At 37.5% G+C, this 16,706-nt stretch overlaps 2 protein-coding genes across 4 annotated transcripts in view; one reads left to right on the top strand and one right to left on the bottom strand.

Annotated features, from left to right (window-relative positions):
* LOC309495590 (MSL complex subunit 3-like) overlaps nt 1-16,706 on the top strand; it is a 520,390-nt gene that overhangs the window by 180,451 nt on the left and 323,233 nt on the right. For both annotated transcript variants that reach the window (XM_082165386.1, XM_082165387.1), the window contains exon 8: nt 5,471-5,629. In XM_082165386.1, the coding sequence (XP_082021512.1) occupies nt 5,471-5,629 (159 nt within the window). The remainder of the gene's footprint in view (nt 1-5,470; nt 5,630-16,706) is intronic.
* The window catches only part of LOC309495615 (uncharacterized protein), a 104,728-nt gene that overhangs the window by 11,678 nt on the left and 76,344 nt on the right, over nt 1-16,706 (bottom strand). The gene's annotated exons all lie outside the window — the stretch shown is intronic.

Below are 16,706 nucleotides of genomic sequence, written 5' to 3'. Positions count from 1 at the left end.
GGGGTAAAAGTTGCACCCCTGGGGGGCAGGAGTATCCCAAAGTTTCCCATTGACTTACAATGGTGTAGGGATTGCATAGGGATTTTTTATTGAACGTAGCTCTGGATCACAGTGTCATAGAGACAAGGAGGCGGGCTCATTTTACTCAGACATCCAATCAGTCTCTAAGGATCATTGTGAAGCTATAAAGCCACACCCTAGCAACCATTTAGAGCATGTTAAACCATTTAGGCCCTATTGTTTTCCGAAGGGTTAATTATTATTAGGGTCCAAGCCCTGGAAAGGCGAAGAGCCCTATTGTTTTCATTAGGATTATTTGTTATTTTTAGGGCCCAAGCCCTGAAAGGGCGACGAAGCCTTTGGAAGAAAGCCTATTGTTTTCTTTAGGATTATTATTAGGGCCCGAGCACCGATGGTGAGAGGACCCTATTGGAATTGCTCCGTTTATTATTATTATTATTATTCCGCTTCTTCTTCTCCAAAGTTAATCACTTTTTTGAGGGCCTAAACATGCTCGAAAACTCACGAAACTTTGCACATGCGTCAGAAGTGGTGAACATTTACATGTGATTTGGCTTTCAGAATTGGGTGGGGCAAAATGGCTCAAAAGTGCCCCCTACAATATTTCGACGAATTGCCCCTGGCGCAACGTTTCACGTACGTGGACGAAATTCGGTACATACATGTAATGACCCAATACCTTGTAAGGCTCACGCTCGATCGGCCCAATCGAGGCATAACGTGTTACTATCTTTTCTCGAGGCAAAGTATTTTTTGATTAAATGCAATACATTTGAATATGTATTCTCTCGTTATTTCATCTGACTCCTTATATGAAAAGGTTTTAATGATACCTGTGGATCATTAATTATGAGCGAATGTTTGACTATTCCTTTTAACTCTTTAATGAAAATAATGTCAAAGTCAGTTAGAATAATCAAATGTAACAATTTATTATGTCAGGTAAATGTATCATGCAAATTTCATAATCAATTCAAAGATAATCGATACAAAACATGAAATGCTCTGGAATAGAGAGAAGATGCAAACCTAACATTAAGATATACATGAGGCTGAGAGGTCTCAGTCTCAGCCTCACAGGCTATTCTGAGGTACAGAAAGGCCCCGAATCCCCTGCTGCATTTCATTATATAGTCAGGACCTCTTTCACTTGGAAACATCTTTTAACAATGGCAATTTGCATTCAGAGGTTACACCTTTTGGGGAGGTAGGAGACCATTTGTCAAGAGACCACCTTCCTTTGTGTGTCAGTTATCCCTAAACTCTTAAAAACCTTATTACCTTTTGTTTTACTTATTTGGAAATGAGACATTTGTACCAGTTGCAATGAGACATTTCAAATGATACTAAATATGTATAATACTCTGTTAATCATTCACATTAAGCCATATATTCTTGGGCGAGTCCTTGGTGATCTTCGCATTGGGGGAGAAGGAGAGGGGGTTGAGGGAAAGAGATGTAGATTAGGATGACTCTGAGGTGAGACTTTCATCTCAATAGTGCACGAGGAGGAGTTCAAATGTTAATTTCCAGAGAGTCCTTTGTCCTGTCAGGGTCTGGTCGCTCTTCAACCAGGCTGTGCGGCATCTCCTAATTTCTCAATTCTTACAACCTACTAAAAAGCCTCTTGGAGTATAGCCCTAAACACAACAGGAAGTCTGCCATTTTGAATTTCCTCTCCAATTTTTGTGCAGTTTTTGCCATTTTCCGGCCTTATACTTTAACGAATTCCTCCTACAGTTTTGATCTGATCCTCTTCAAATTTGGTGAGTGTAATCTTAAGGCCTTTGCGACATTAAATTGTGAAGATCTTGAGTTTTCATCAAAGGGCGTGTCCTCGGCGGCCTGACAAATGTAGATGTTCACACCCAATTTCAGCCTTTGGGTGATATATGCATCATCAGTTCAATATTAAAGGGGTGGTTCGGGATTTTTGACATCGGACCTCATTTTTAAGTCAGCCTGGTTGTTATTCATCAGTTTTAATTATCCAGTCCTTATATTTTGATAGTTAGCCGATGCTAGGCTAGCGCGAGTCAATGGTAGATGTGTTAGCCAGCCATTAAAAACCGTTTTACCCACTTTTTTAATGGCTGGCTAACACATCTACCATTGACTCGCGCTAGCCTAGCATCGGCTAACTATCCAAATATAAGGACTGGATAATTAAAAAAAAAAAATTTCTCCACTGATGAATAACAACCAGGCTGACTTAAAAATGAGGTCCGATGTCAAAAATCCCGAACCACCCCTTTAATGTTGCTTGAGGTTCCCGATGTTGCTAGGCAACCACAAACAGCCTGCAGTAACTCAGGCATACAATGTACAATCTGCCACAAACTTCACGTGTTTGATAAGAGTCCTGTCCTGAACACATGACCATGCTCATATTCTGTTATAGTAACAGCGCCACCTGCTGGTAGCAGGAAGTGTGGCAAATACAAATTATTTTAACATAGTCCTCCTATATTTACATATTGCCCACTCACGAAACTTTGCACGCGTTTTGCTATGAAACAGGAAGTTGTTGTAACTCGGACATACAGTGTCCGATCTGCTCCAAACTTCACATGTTTTATTAAAGTCCTGGCCTCAAGACAACAGGAAATGACACGTTTTACACTGTGATTAACTCCTTATAGAGATTTAACCAGATCAACATCATTTATGTTCAGTCTAATCTTAAGGCCTTAGCTGTGGTAAATTGTGAAGATCTTGAGTTTTCACTGAAGGGTGTGTCCGTGGCGGCCTGACAAATTCTGATATTTCGCCATGAAAGAGGAAGCTGTTGTAACTGAACGCATCTACTTGACAATATTCAGCTAGTCATAGCGCCACCTGCTGGCAACAGGAAATGACATGATTTACACTGTAATTCACTCCCAAAAACATATTTAAATATGCCATGAAGTACCAAACATGATAGAAACATGTTAAATCATGCAACACTTGTCTAAGTGCTCATTTATGCGATTAACGCCACGAAACAGGAAGATGTTGTAACTCAGACGTACAATGTCCAATCTGCCCCAAACTTCACATGTTTGATAAGGGTCCTGTCCTGAAGACATCTACATGCCAATATTCAGTTATAGTAATAGCGCCACCTGCTGGTAGCAGGAAGTGTGGCAAATACAAATGACTTTGACATAGTCCTCCTATATTTACATACTGCCCACCGTGCTCTGTTTTCCTAAAGCTGCCGGGTGGTGGTGGCACGGGTGCAAGGGCCCTTTTCATCGCTGCTTGCAGCTTTAATTAGGGCCCGAGCACCGATGGTGAGAGGACCCTATTGGATCGGCTCCGTTTATTAGGGCCCAAGCCCTGAAAGGACGAAGGCCCTATTGTTTTCCTAAGGATTATTTATTAGGGCCCAAGCCCTGAAAGGAATTTGCTTGAATAGTCAAGCCCTGAATATTCAGTTGGAATTTGGAATTTGAAATACTCCTCCTAGGGAATTCATCCTATCGAAACTCGGTCAGCATGAACTCGACATTGAGGATGCTAAATTGTGGACAGATTTTTGATATTTCGAACGGTTTATGGCGAGAAAAGAGACACATGAAGTGTGTTATAACTTCTGCATAGTACTGATCTTGATGAAACTTCAGCTTTGTGTTCGTTGTAAGAGGCCGATCACATGGATGTGACTATTGTGAGTCAAAGTTATAGTGCCACCAACTGGCAGAAGAAAGTGTGCCACTTCAAGTGAAATCACCCTCTAATTTTTACCTGATTTGCTTAAAACTTTATCTGTATAATGTAAACACATGGCAGATGTAGACCTATGAAAGGATTCTTGAGATCTTTAATACTGTTGCCATGGCAACATATTAACCTTTAATATTCTTTTTGGATGCTTTTGAGACTCTTAGAATGCTTGAAATTGCATGAGGGGCTCAGTGGAGGGGCTCAGTAGTGCCACATTTTGACAAAAGTGGGGGGGTTAGTTTTATCTACAGTCACAAAACTCTGTACGTATATTGTTCTCATCAAGCTGGACAACTTTCTAATTACAGTCAATAGCTCTGACTAACAGGAAGTCAGATATTTTGGTCTGAATGTGGATTTTTTTGAAAAATCAGCTTCTGAATTTTTACCCACTCCTCTTAGGTGGTTTATTTTATTCTCGCCAACATTTTTCAACATGATAAATATATTAAAGATGCTAAATTGTGAACAGATATTGAATATATCAAACGGTTTTGCTATGGCAAGGGATTAAACTCATGTCAAAAAAGGAAGCAGGACATGTCTTGTATATTCAAAATATTTAATTATATACCTTTTTTATATATATATATATATATATATATATATATATATATATATATATATATATATATATATATATATAATTATACAAATATTAGAACCAAACCCATTTTATGTATAAGTTAAAACAGGCAGAATAGATCTATTTGGTTAAAAAAGCCTGCATTTATGTGATCAAAAATACAGAAAAAAAAACTGTAATATTGTGTAATATTATTCATGTCACATGATCCTTCAGAAATCATTCTAATATGCTGATTATCAATGTTGGAAACTGCTGTGCTGCTTAATTTTTTATTTTTTTTTATAACCTGTGATACTTTTCTCAGGATTCTTTGATGAATAAATTAAGTAATGGCTGATGAAAATTCAGCTTTGCATCACAGAAATAAATTATATTTTACAGTACATTCAAATTTGAAAACCATTATTTAAAACTTTAATAATATTTTAATGATAAACTTTAATATTTTATGTATTTTTGATCAAATAAATGCAGGCTTGATGAGCTTAAGAGACTTAATTCAAAAACATTAATTCAAATAGTAATGTGTCCAAACTTTTGACCGGTTCTGTATTTAGCATCTGAGCAGAAATATGCGAGCAAAAGCTTCAATGATGTGGCACTAAGCTATTTTAGAGTAAACACTTCATAATCTGTCCAAAACAGGCCAAAGAAATCTTGTCTTAACATTCATATTACGTCTAAGACATGTTATGTACTGTATTTGTTATATTATAGAGCCTATAAATGTTAATTTTACATAAACAGAGAACATTTGTTGTCGATTTGACTTGCATTATTTAAAACCTGACATTTCAACGTTTCTTTAGACATGTCACATGCCGACCACCTGGGGTTTAACAAAATTACAACAACAGTGGCTGCATATGCTAGGGACAAGTCAGTAGTCGACGGATATTGTTAGGGAAATGTTCCTAGCGTGGGGAACATTCTATTGCAGTTTACTGATGCTATTCACGTCGTGACAAACCCCCTCACCCATGACTGTTTTCGCGATACTGTACGGCTTCTCATTCTATCCAGATGCACACATTTGTCTTTCTAACCTCTTATGTGAAGAGATGCCATGTGATACAAGTCTACTTGAAATTTAACAGAAATTACTCAGATCTTGAAGCTAAGTAGGCTTTCTTTGTTCTTCCATTACAGTGAGGATCTCTGTAAAGAAATGGTGGATGGTTTGAGGATCACATTCGACTTTACCCTTCCACTGATCCTACTGTACCCAAACGAACAAGCTCAGTTCAAAAAAATCAGCTCCTCCAAGTTCTTCCAGCCAATTACTGACAGCGCAGCCTGCACTAGTAGGTAAGAGAGTTAACTTTTAGTAAAATGTACCAAAGACATCAGTTTGTTTTTAACCCTGTAAGACCCAGATATAGAAAGAAATGAGCAAAAAAAATTTTGACCTCCCAGATATTGTTTTAGGAGGCCTCTGATGTAGAAATGAAAGAGTTTTCAGATTTTTTACGTTTTAGTAAGTTTTTAGGAAAATGTTGTAAATTTGCAACATTGGGAATTGTTGGGAGCAGAATTTCTGTGTTTGTACTCACTTTGTCTGAACAGATATACAGAACATTTAAGCATTCATTTGCAGGGTTGATTGCTTACTTAGCCCCATAACAGTATATATCATGAGTAATAACCACACAACAATCATAGTTTTATGAATAAGCATTTATTAATAAAAAATATTGGAAAAAAATATTTACGGTATTGGGACTGATAAAATCCTTTTTCAGCCAGCGAAACCTGTCCCGGGGCACAGTGTGTTTAATTGGTTGGGGCTTGATTTCCACATCATCATTGGCTGGGCAGTCAATGGGTTGGTGGTTTTCTTTGTCCATTTCACCTGCATCTTCATTCTCTGAGTCACTTGCATCAGTGTCGTCTGAGTCCATTTCAAAATCGCTCTCTCCATTTTGGACTGAAGCAATCACATCCTGCACACTGAATAAAAGACCTTTCTGTGCTGGTGGCATTCTGAAATGGAAAAAGTAAAAAAATATGTGAATAATACATATGGGTCTTACATTGTAGTAGATAAACTGAAAGAATAGACAGGGTGGTAGACCATGTGGGTAGAAATCTAAGTATTCCCATTAGCATGCCCATAAGTATTATAATTTCAATGAAGTGATAATCAACATTTCACTACATTCAAACAATACTGTCTAGTGCAGCCTATTATGTTCTCTACTTATCATACTAAAGGAACACATGCATCCCCCCAGGAAGAGTGGTAATCACTCTTTTATATAATTATAATTTCAATGAAGTGATAATCAACATTTCTCTACATTCAAACAATACTGTCTATTGCAGCCTATTATGCTCTCTACTTATCATACTAAAAGAACACATGCATCCCCCCAGAGCACTTACAGGTTCACATTCAAGACCATTTGCACCTGTCCCTGGACAATGCAACAGGCATTCCAAGAATACCAGAACATTCAGAATCTGTTTTTCTATCTCCTAATGCTACTAACTGCTGCTTGGGCTACACTGAGAAAAAATGGCTCAGGATCATTTAGAAGTTAAAAAACAAACAAAAAAACTACAAAGATACAGGGAGTTTCAAATACTGCTATAGATGCTGAAGTTTCAAATATCCCATACAATTTATTCATGTGTTTAATAATGGTCTAAGCTAAACTAAGTAAAAAATTTACAGAAAAAAACATTTAGAGCTTAGTTACAATGAATCATGTAACACTACATTTCTACTACATTTTTTTTTTCAATTTGTGATCATTTGAAAAGTGCAGTGTCCTTATGTAATGTGTAAGGTGCACAGGCTATTTTGACTACCACTCTGACCCAACGTTGTAGAATTACAACATAGACATAACAAGCTCTAAATCAAATTTGATGAAAGTTTTCCAAAATAACTAAATATGTACATGTTCTAGACATTGTAATAAACACCCAAAAAAATATTTAAGCAATTTTACTTACTTTAATTGATGAATCCAGTCTATTGAAACAAAGAGATGTTGTTCAAAGGAAGCCTTGAGGTGTTGTGTGAGTTCATGGCCATAAGGCGGGACTTATAAACAAATGTATGATCCAATAGCATTGTGAGACTGAACAATAGGACCCAATGACTATGTAAATGTGGTAAAAAATAAATAAATATATATAACAGATTGTTTTTAAGGATGGTTAAATGTAACGTTGTAATTTTACAACAAGGGGTGTTACATGGCTAAATGTCTTAATTTAGTTTAGTTCCAAATTGAATGTACATTTTTTACTTTTTTTTTTATGGTTCACAAATATTTGATCAAATTAAAGGAAATAAAAATGCTATGGTTTAAAAAAAAAAAAAAAAAAAAAAATTGATGCAACTAAAGTAATGCAAAATCACAGTACAGCAGTAGTTTTCAATCCTGGTCCTGTGAATCCACCACTCCGCACATTTTATATATTTTATTTAACACCTGATTCAGATCATCAGGTCATTAGGTGAATAGGTGAGAGTTCAATTAACTGTGAAGTGTGTCAGATAAAAATACATACAAAATGTGCCAAGTGGTGGGTCCCCAGGACCAGGATTGAAAACCAGTGTTGTACAGGATCTTGGATTTGACTAATTTATACTATGATCTGGGGTTGTCATGATTCCAGATCTTCAGTAGTTAATAAAAATATCTTGTCACCTTAGTTATGTCTCACTGTACAGTAAGTCACCTTTATTTATAAAGAGCTTTATACAATACAGATTGTTTCAAAGCAGCTTTACAATGATAATAGTTAAAAATATGCATTTCGGCTGTAGTTCAGCTGAAGTCAGTTCAGTGTTGATTCAATTCCATTGTAAAAATAAGCAATTATTAAAGTAGTTTATTTCATCTATAAAGCAGTTCTGCAACAAACAAAAAATTGTCATTCTCCTGCTCAGTTCAGTTCTCATACAACAGCGATAGTACAGTCAGATCAATAATATTGTTGGATATTTAGTGTCCCCAACTGAGCAAGCCGGAGGCGACAGTGGCAAGGGACCCAAACTCCATCAGGAGAAAATTAATATGGAGAAAAAACCCTTAGGAGAAACCAGGCTCAGGTGGGGGGGCAATTCTCTGGCCAACGAATGAAAACGGTGTCATTATGATTCAGGCTGCATTCACAACTCAGAATTCAGATTGGGATCGGTAGCATTCAAATATTTATCCAGTTCCTTTTGCTTGAAGAGCGATTCATCACGCCGGTATGGAGCCGAAGCTGGCAATAGGGTCTGTGCGGAGGACCTGTCTGGTTCTTGTGGTCTCTGCTGAGGAGATGGCCAATGGCTGTCATTTCGACAAGGTCTTCACAAGGGATTGTCTAGTTTACACAGTCTCTGCTGACATTCAGGGCTGCGTTTTGGTCATGTCTAGGTGCAGGTCCACCATCTGATATGGATAAGGACCCGATCCGGCTGACTACGGTAACCATGGGATAAGGATAAGACAGACAGACTAATATTAGCGTAGATGCCATTCTTCTTACGATGTAACAAGTACATTGGGTGTTATAGGAAGTGTTCCCAGTTCCGGTTGACCTAATTTATGCAGCCTAACAATAATTTAACTGAGTTTAATAATAGAATTGATCATGTGTTATGAGTATTCCAGGTTAAAGAGATGTGTTTTACTCTAGATTTAAACTGACAGATTGTGTCTGCTTCCAGAGTTTAGGTGCAAAATAGGAAAAGGATCTACCTCCTGCAGTTGATTTTATATATATATAGTTGAGTTTTAATATTCTAGGTATATTTAACTGGCCAGAATTTTGAGATTGCAATACACGTGAAGGACTATTGTGCGTTAAGAGCTTGCTCAAGTAATGAGGAGGTAAACCATTTTGTGCTTTGTAAGTAATTAGCAAGATTTTAAAATGTATGCAATTTTTAATGGGGAGCCAATGCAGTGTTGACAGAACCGGGCTGCTGCATTTTCGACCAGCTGGAGTTTAGGCGTGCCGGGCAACCACCTAGTTGAGCATTAGACCTCAAATCTAACCTTGAGGTCATAAACGCATGAACTAACTTTTGTCATAACTTTGTATTTCATAATTTAGATATATTTTACGATGGAAAAATGTGGTTTTACAGATGCTAGAAATTTGGCTTTCAAATTAAAGATTGGTATCAAAGAGCACAGGTTCCTAAAGGATGACGACGAAGACTTGACAGAGCAGCCATCAAGTGTTAGACAATATTCTAGGTTATTATGTGTGGAGGTTTTTGGTCCAATAATTAGAATCTCTGTTTTTTCAGAATTAAGTTGGAGGAAATGACTAGTTCTTAAACTTTTTTTATATCAACTATGCATTCTGTTAATTTTGTGAATTCCATTAATTTTGTGAATGGGTATGTTTCATCAGGGTGCGAAGAAATATAGAGTTGAGTTTCACCAGCGTAACTGAAAACTAATGCCATGCTTCCTAATGTTACTTTCCAAGGGTAACATGTAAAGGGTGAAAAGCAACGGTCCTAGTACTGAGCCTTGCTATACTCTATACTGAACTTGTGATTGAAATGACAACCTCTTAATTTACTGCTACAAATTGGTAACAGTCAGATCAGTATAATTTGAACCATGCCAATGCAATAACATTAAAGGGATAGTTCACTTTGAAATTAATTTTTGGTATGTTTTAGCTTACCTCAAAGGCATCCAAGATGTAGGTGTCTTTTTTTTCGGAGTAGTTTCAATTTTGATATTTTTAGGTCAAACCGTTCTTGTCTGTCAGTCATATAATGCAGGTCTATGGTCACTGTCTCAAAACAGCATGCACAAAGTCCAAATTAAACAATTCCCCATCGTCCAAATTAAACAATTCCCCATCGTAAGTACACATTGATGGCTTAAGACACGAAACGAGCGGTTTGTGTGAGAAAACGAACAGTATTTATATCGTTTTTGTCCTCTTGTAAACACACACACCCAAATGATCAGAGGACGCGGGTGCTTCGGTCTGCGCAAGCGCCGGAAAGCGCCGGAAAAGGTCAGAGGGCGCGGGCGCTTCGATCTGCGCAAGCGCCGGAAATTATCTCTCGTGAATCCACACTGTCTATTACTATTATTATTATTATTAGGCTAGTAGTAGTAGTAGTATCATTGACTGCACCCTTATGAGTAGTACACATAGTTTCACATTGGTTTGACTAGCAGCTGCTTAGTATAGGCTACACATATCTTCTCTTCTTATAACATATCTTATAACTCTCTCATGTAAAACCATTCTTACCAAATATATGGTGCAGAAATACATTTTATTGCTCATTTCATGTAATGCCAGCTTTACAAATACAAAGGACACATACAAAGACGTTGTTCACATACCTCCGTTGGATGAGAAAACACCATAGGCACAGCTGATGATGTCAGTACTATGCGATCCTCTCCTTGGTTTATAAAATCATCAGGGGAAAAATGATCGCTGCAGACCCTCCTCAACTTTAGTACGTTTATGGGTGTGTTGATATCCAGCCGAAGAGCGATCAACCATAACTTCAAGAGGGAAGGATTATAAATTGGGAATTCGTGAAAACTCACCACTCCCGGATGAGTTTGCGCGAGCATACGAAATTGTTTTCTTTTACGTCGGTTTAAACATCCTGGATAAACGCAAATTAGAACCATTTCGATTAGCCGTTTTACCTACAATCTCTGTTCTGTGTAAACAATGAGTGACGTACACGCGCGAGAGATTATTTCCGGCGCTTGCGCAGATCGAAGCGCCCGCGCCCTCTGACCTTTTCCGTCGCTTTCCGGCGCTTGCGCAGACCGAAGCACCCGCGTCCTCTGATCATTTGGGTGTGTGTGTTTACAAGAGGACAAAAACTATATAAATACTGTTCGTTTTCTCACACAAACCGCTCGTTTCGTGTCTTAAGCCATCAATGTGTACTTACGACGGGGAATTGTTTAATTTGGACGATGGGGAATTGTTTAATTTGGACTTTGTGCATGCTGTTTTGAGACCGTGACCATAGACCTGCATTATATGACTGACAGACAAGAACGGTTTGACCTAAAAATATCAAAATTGAAACTACTCCGGAAAAAAAGACACCTACATCTTGGATGCCTTTGAGGTAAGCTAAAACATACCAAAAATTAATTTCAAAGTGAACTATCCCTTTAATGCCAATGTAATTTTCAAGTCTATTCGAAAGATAATGTTGTGGTCTATTCTCTATACTTACATGCAGCACTAAGGTCCATTAAACACTTATAGAGAAATACAACCACGATTGGATGATAAGAGCAAATCATTTGTAACTAATGAGAGCTGTCTCAGTACTATGATACGGTCTAAATCCTGACTGGAAATCCTCGCAGGTACCATTTCTTTCTAAAAAAAGGAACAAAGTTGTGAGGATGCTGTCTTTTCTAGTATTTTTGACAGAAAAGATAGGAAAGATTTGACAAAGATTCAAGATCGGTCTGTGTAATTAACTAATTCTTTAGGATCAAGTTGTGTTTTTTTAAAGGAGGTTAAATAATAGCCAGCTTAAAAGTATTGTGTTACTAGCTAAAGTAACACAATACAAAGTAGAGTTGATACCACTCCTTTTTCACATTTGTATAGTGCTTTATACATTACATGTACATACACAACTTCAAAAGCTGCTCTACGGAGACTGTATTGTCATTATCCAGCTGCAATTAGTTCAAGTTTTTGTTACGGTTCAAAAATGTCAGTGAAGTTAGATTTGATAGCATTTTTGTGTCCCTGTTCATGGACAGTTGAATCAACAGAGGATAATTAACAGAACAGTTATTGTAAGAGTAGGTTTATCACTGATAAATCTATATATTGTATTTTATCTACTCTTTAACGGCACTACACCATGTTCTAACCAGATGCGATGCAATAAGATTCCAGCGACAAGCAGGTTGTCTGTCCACACCAGACGCGATGCGACTAATGCCGGGGACACATTAACGACTAGCTGAAACATTCTAAGATTGACTGAACACACTTACAGAATGTTTCCATCGACTTTAGCAGATTTTAAACTGTGAACACCGACTGAACGCGACTCGGCGTGTTGGGCATGATCAGTCGTAAGTATCAAATTACATTCATAATCGGCCTTACAGTTGTTAAGTGTGTCCCCGGCTTAAGAGACCTCACAAAATCAATCAAAAATCACAGCCAATCAGAAGAGAATGTGGGCAAGCTCTCTCTGCAGGTACACGGCACTCGCAACAATATGGATAAGTGCATAATCAAATGCATAAATATTACACCATTTTAACATTATTAACATTCTGAAACAATTTTTGTAATATACTCTTGTTTGTTCACCTTGAGTTGGCAGTTGGACATTCTTGTTGCCTTTCAAATATTTTCAAGATCTCAGATGAACTATCTATTGTTGCTTCCAGTATGTCTATAAAGGTCATCCAAAATGATATTCAAGCTCACATTAAATTCTTAAAACATTAAATAAATCACATAATCAGTACCTGAGATTATCATTGTCATACTTTGTTTGTATGTTGTTTTTCCTGCCACAACACAATACTAAGGAGTATTTCCTACTCAAGCAAGGCAGTATTTGACTCTGGTCAGGGCTATTCAATAAGATTGGTATTGGACTTGAATGGCAATGTGCCCAGCACATTATGGGTGTTAAAATGTATTTTTTTTTTAAATCTCATAGACTTACATTGATGTAATTTTTGGTGATACAGATAAGAGTAAACCATCATTCGAAACTGTAAAGTGTATTTAATTTGTGCATACGCACAATAACAACAAAAAAAGGTGCTTTTGTCAAATATAGAAAACAAACAGGATGCGCTTTCAGCTGTCTCTGTCTCTGTAAACTACTTTCTGGAACGGGTCTCAAAAATTAATCTAAACTCAGACTTGCCACAGACATGAAAACATGTCTATAGAAAGCTTGAAATGTCTACTTTTAATTGAACTAATTTAAATTGAAAGCATATTCTCTGATTATGTAGTCCATATGAAACCAACGCAAGTGCTTACAGCCTTTCCCATCTGAGCTCATTATCTGTAATGTGGTCACACCCACGCGCAGCGCAGGCTATTCTTACAGTAACTATCTGTGTGAGCCAGATGAACATGTAAACACTTCCCATCACCTTGATCAAATTTAGTTGATCTACCTTTTATCGTTTTTGGAAGAAGAGGGACTGTGAGGAATAAGCCTCAGAAGAGCTCCTTCAGATGTAACGAGTAAGTAATTTATTCTTTCTTTCTTTAGTTAACTTGTTATTTTTACAGAAACTTGTACTCATGTTACTTCTTGGGCTTTTCTCAAACTACAGTAGTCAACATTTGAAGTGGATCAAAAAAGTTCATCAAAGTTGTCCTAAGATAAGAACGTATTGTTCAAAAATTTTATTTTCAAATATTGTTCAAAATTCATGTATAACTTTGATTAAAGGTTTTGATCCACTTCAAATGTTGACTACTGTATATGGCCAGACTGAAATGTGTGAAATCTAGTGAAACATGTTGAAATATGAAATATATAGGTAGATAGGCAACCTTTCTGTGGATCTAAATGTTGTATGACTCTAGGGCTGTCACAATATCATATTTTCACTACACGATTATTGTGGACAAAAGAATCCACGATAATGATATATTGAAATTTTTTTTATTAAATAATGCAGTGTTTAACTTTATTAAAAATAAATAAATAAATAAATAATATCATTGCATACAAAAGAAACAACATTTTCATGGCAACCAGTTTGAAATAACTTCCTTCTGTGAACTGATTTGGCTTCTCACAGAATGGGGCAGAATTTATAGTATTTTATAGTATTTTCAATAATAAAATGGTGTTGTTACTACAGCAATATTATTATTTTTTAAATCATTTTATTTAGTACTAATAACAATCATAAATATAGCTGCAAGCAGCCATTATCGGGGCCAAGCAGAGTAAGACGACAAGACATGGCTGAAAGTGTCAGACCAACTGCAACAATGAGCAATTAAATACATTTAAAGCGGATTTTAGGCAAAATGGCTGAAAAATCTTATAAACAGTAATAAAAAATATGATTTAATTGATTATCACTTTCGACCAATAGGTGGTGCAGTTACAAACTGATATGATGTGGTCAGAGTGAAGTGACAATGACACATACAAAGTTTGGTGTCAATATGTCAAGGCATTGCAGAAATAAAGCCTGAATAGTCCTTTTGGCATCATACCTCAACTTTGCTGCTGCGCTATACAAAAACGGTTTCGTCTAACGACACGAAATCCATAACTTTTAGTCGACACAGTCTGGAGATGATACGATTCGATTTTGGTGAAAATCGGACAAACAGTCTAGGAGGAGTTCGAAAAAGTAGGTTTTGAATAAAAATCAAGATGGCGGACAGGAAGTTCGGCCAAATAAGGAAAACTTGGTATCTATGTTCTCGGCGTGACCCAAGGAATCTATTAAGACCAGTGGCATTTCAATAGGCAGATTTATTCAAAAGTTATTAGCCTTTTTGGAAATTGTTTTCGAAACTTCTCAGGGTCCTTCAGGACATCGTGCTGATGACCCATACCAAGTTTCGTAACAATCCGTTCATGCGTTCTTAAAATACAGCATTTTAGCACAAAATTCAAAATGGCCGACAGCCAAAATGGCCGATATGGTAAAATTGGATATCAGTCGACTCAGCATGTTGCCCTGAATCTAACAAGACCAATTTTATGATTTTTGGAGATAAAAGGTAATGCAAAAATAGCCATTTTTCATATCTCCGGACCAGTAGGTGGTGCTGAGCCGAAACGCAGCTTGTAGCCTCAGGTCATGCTTGTGATGATATGTACCAAGTTTGGTCTGAATCCGATAAAGCGTTGCAGAGATACAGCCTTATGTCTATTTTCGCAAGCGCTACGTAAAATTAATTTGCGCGGTATTCGAGAACGGTTTGATAAATTTTTATGAATTCCATAACTTTTTGTCGGCATGGTCTGTAGATGATCTGGTCCGCATCCGCCTAGGAGGAGTTCGAAAAAGTAGGTTTTTCAGATAATTCAAAATGGCGGACAAGTTTCCATGACGGAAAATGACGTCATATGGTGCTATCGAATCGGCTTGAGCCAAGGAATGAGAGGAACAAGGAATTTTGTTTCTAGCCCTTGTGGTTCAAAAGTTATTAGCATAAACATGAGTGACACTTTGGATAGTTGGTGGCGCTAGAGAGATTGAGTTGGAGACTCCAAATTTGCTATGGTGACTTTTCAGACTGTCCTTTATCAGTGTGCCAAATTTCATAACTTTCCCGCAAGCGGTTCTATGGGCTGCCATAGACTCCCAGTCGGAAGAATAAGAATAAGAATGGGAAACAGATACAATAGGTGCCTCCGCACCTTCGGTGCTTGGCCCCTAATAAGAACTCTAACTAGAGATGTCCCGATCCGATCATGTGATCGGAAATCGGGCCCGATCACGTGTTTTCAGACTCGGTCGGAATCGGACTTTACCTCCCGATCAGGACTCGGATGGGATATGTATTATATATTCTCATAATTTTTTAACACATCTATAGTTATGCGGTGGCACAGAGTTACGCCGGTTTCACACTGCACGCGAGCAGAGCGTAAGCAGCGCAGGAGCAGTGCGTATGGTGAGCAGGAGCAGGACACACGCGTTTTGCTTTCACACTGGCAGCGTTTGTCACGCGCGGCTGAACCGCGGGTTGTGTACAGACAGAGTAGGCTACTCTATAATGGATAAGTTGGCATTGCTTTCTTTCGTTTTCAAATACATTTAAGAGAAAAGACTTGTCAAGAAGCTTATTTTATTAATAATTTCATTTATATAACTTTTGGTTCATCTTTGTTTTTATTGTTCTGGCAACAAGTTTGTTTTTGGACATTTGTTTTCTTTTTAAATTGCTGTTGGTCATTTGATTGACTGTTTTAAACACAATAGATATCATCAATGCACTTTTTGGATAAAACTGCGGTGTATTTTGGCCATGATCAATGCATTGATTGATTGTCACTTTAATTCAGCGTAAGAGGCGCAGCAAAAATAGACTCGGCGCCGAAACGATCGCGGCACTGCTGCTTCTGCTCTGCTACGTACTGCCGCGCCACCTCTGCGTGCGGTGTGAATGCTCTAATCTGTTAACATGGGCGGCGAAAAATCCCATGTTAAAATACTCTGCTAACGCGTGCAGTGTGAAACCGGCGTAAGAGTTAGGAGTGCTTTTCCTAAAAGCACATTACTGGCTTTGCAAACACTGTGGCACTTTTATATTTTATTTGTTTACATGCCTGCCGGGTATTTTAAGTTGAGGTGCTATTTGTTTATATATTAGACTTTTTTTATATTTACTGTTGCATTAAAGTCCAAAAGTGAAGAATTTATGTTATTTATGACTTGATTGT

The sequence above is a fragment of the Leuciscus leuciscus genome, assembly GCF_965113295.1.
Source record: "Leuciscus leuciscus genome assembly, chromosome: 3".
Classification (NCBI taxonomy): Eukaryota; Metazoa; Chordata; class Actinopteri; order Cypriniformes; family Leuciscidae; genus Leuciscus; species Leuciscus leuciscus.
Note: the sequence above shows the minus strand (reverse complement) of the source record. Positions and strands in the feature narration are given on the sequence as shown.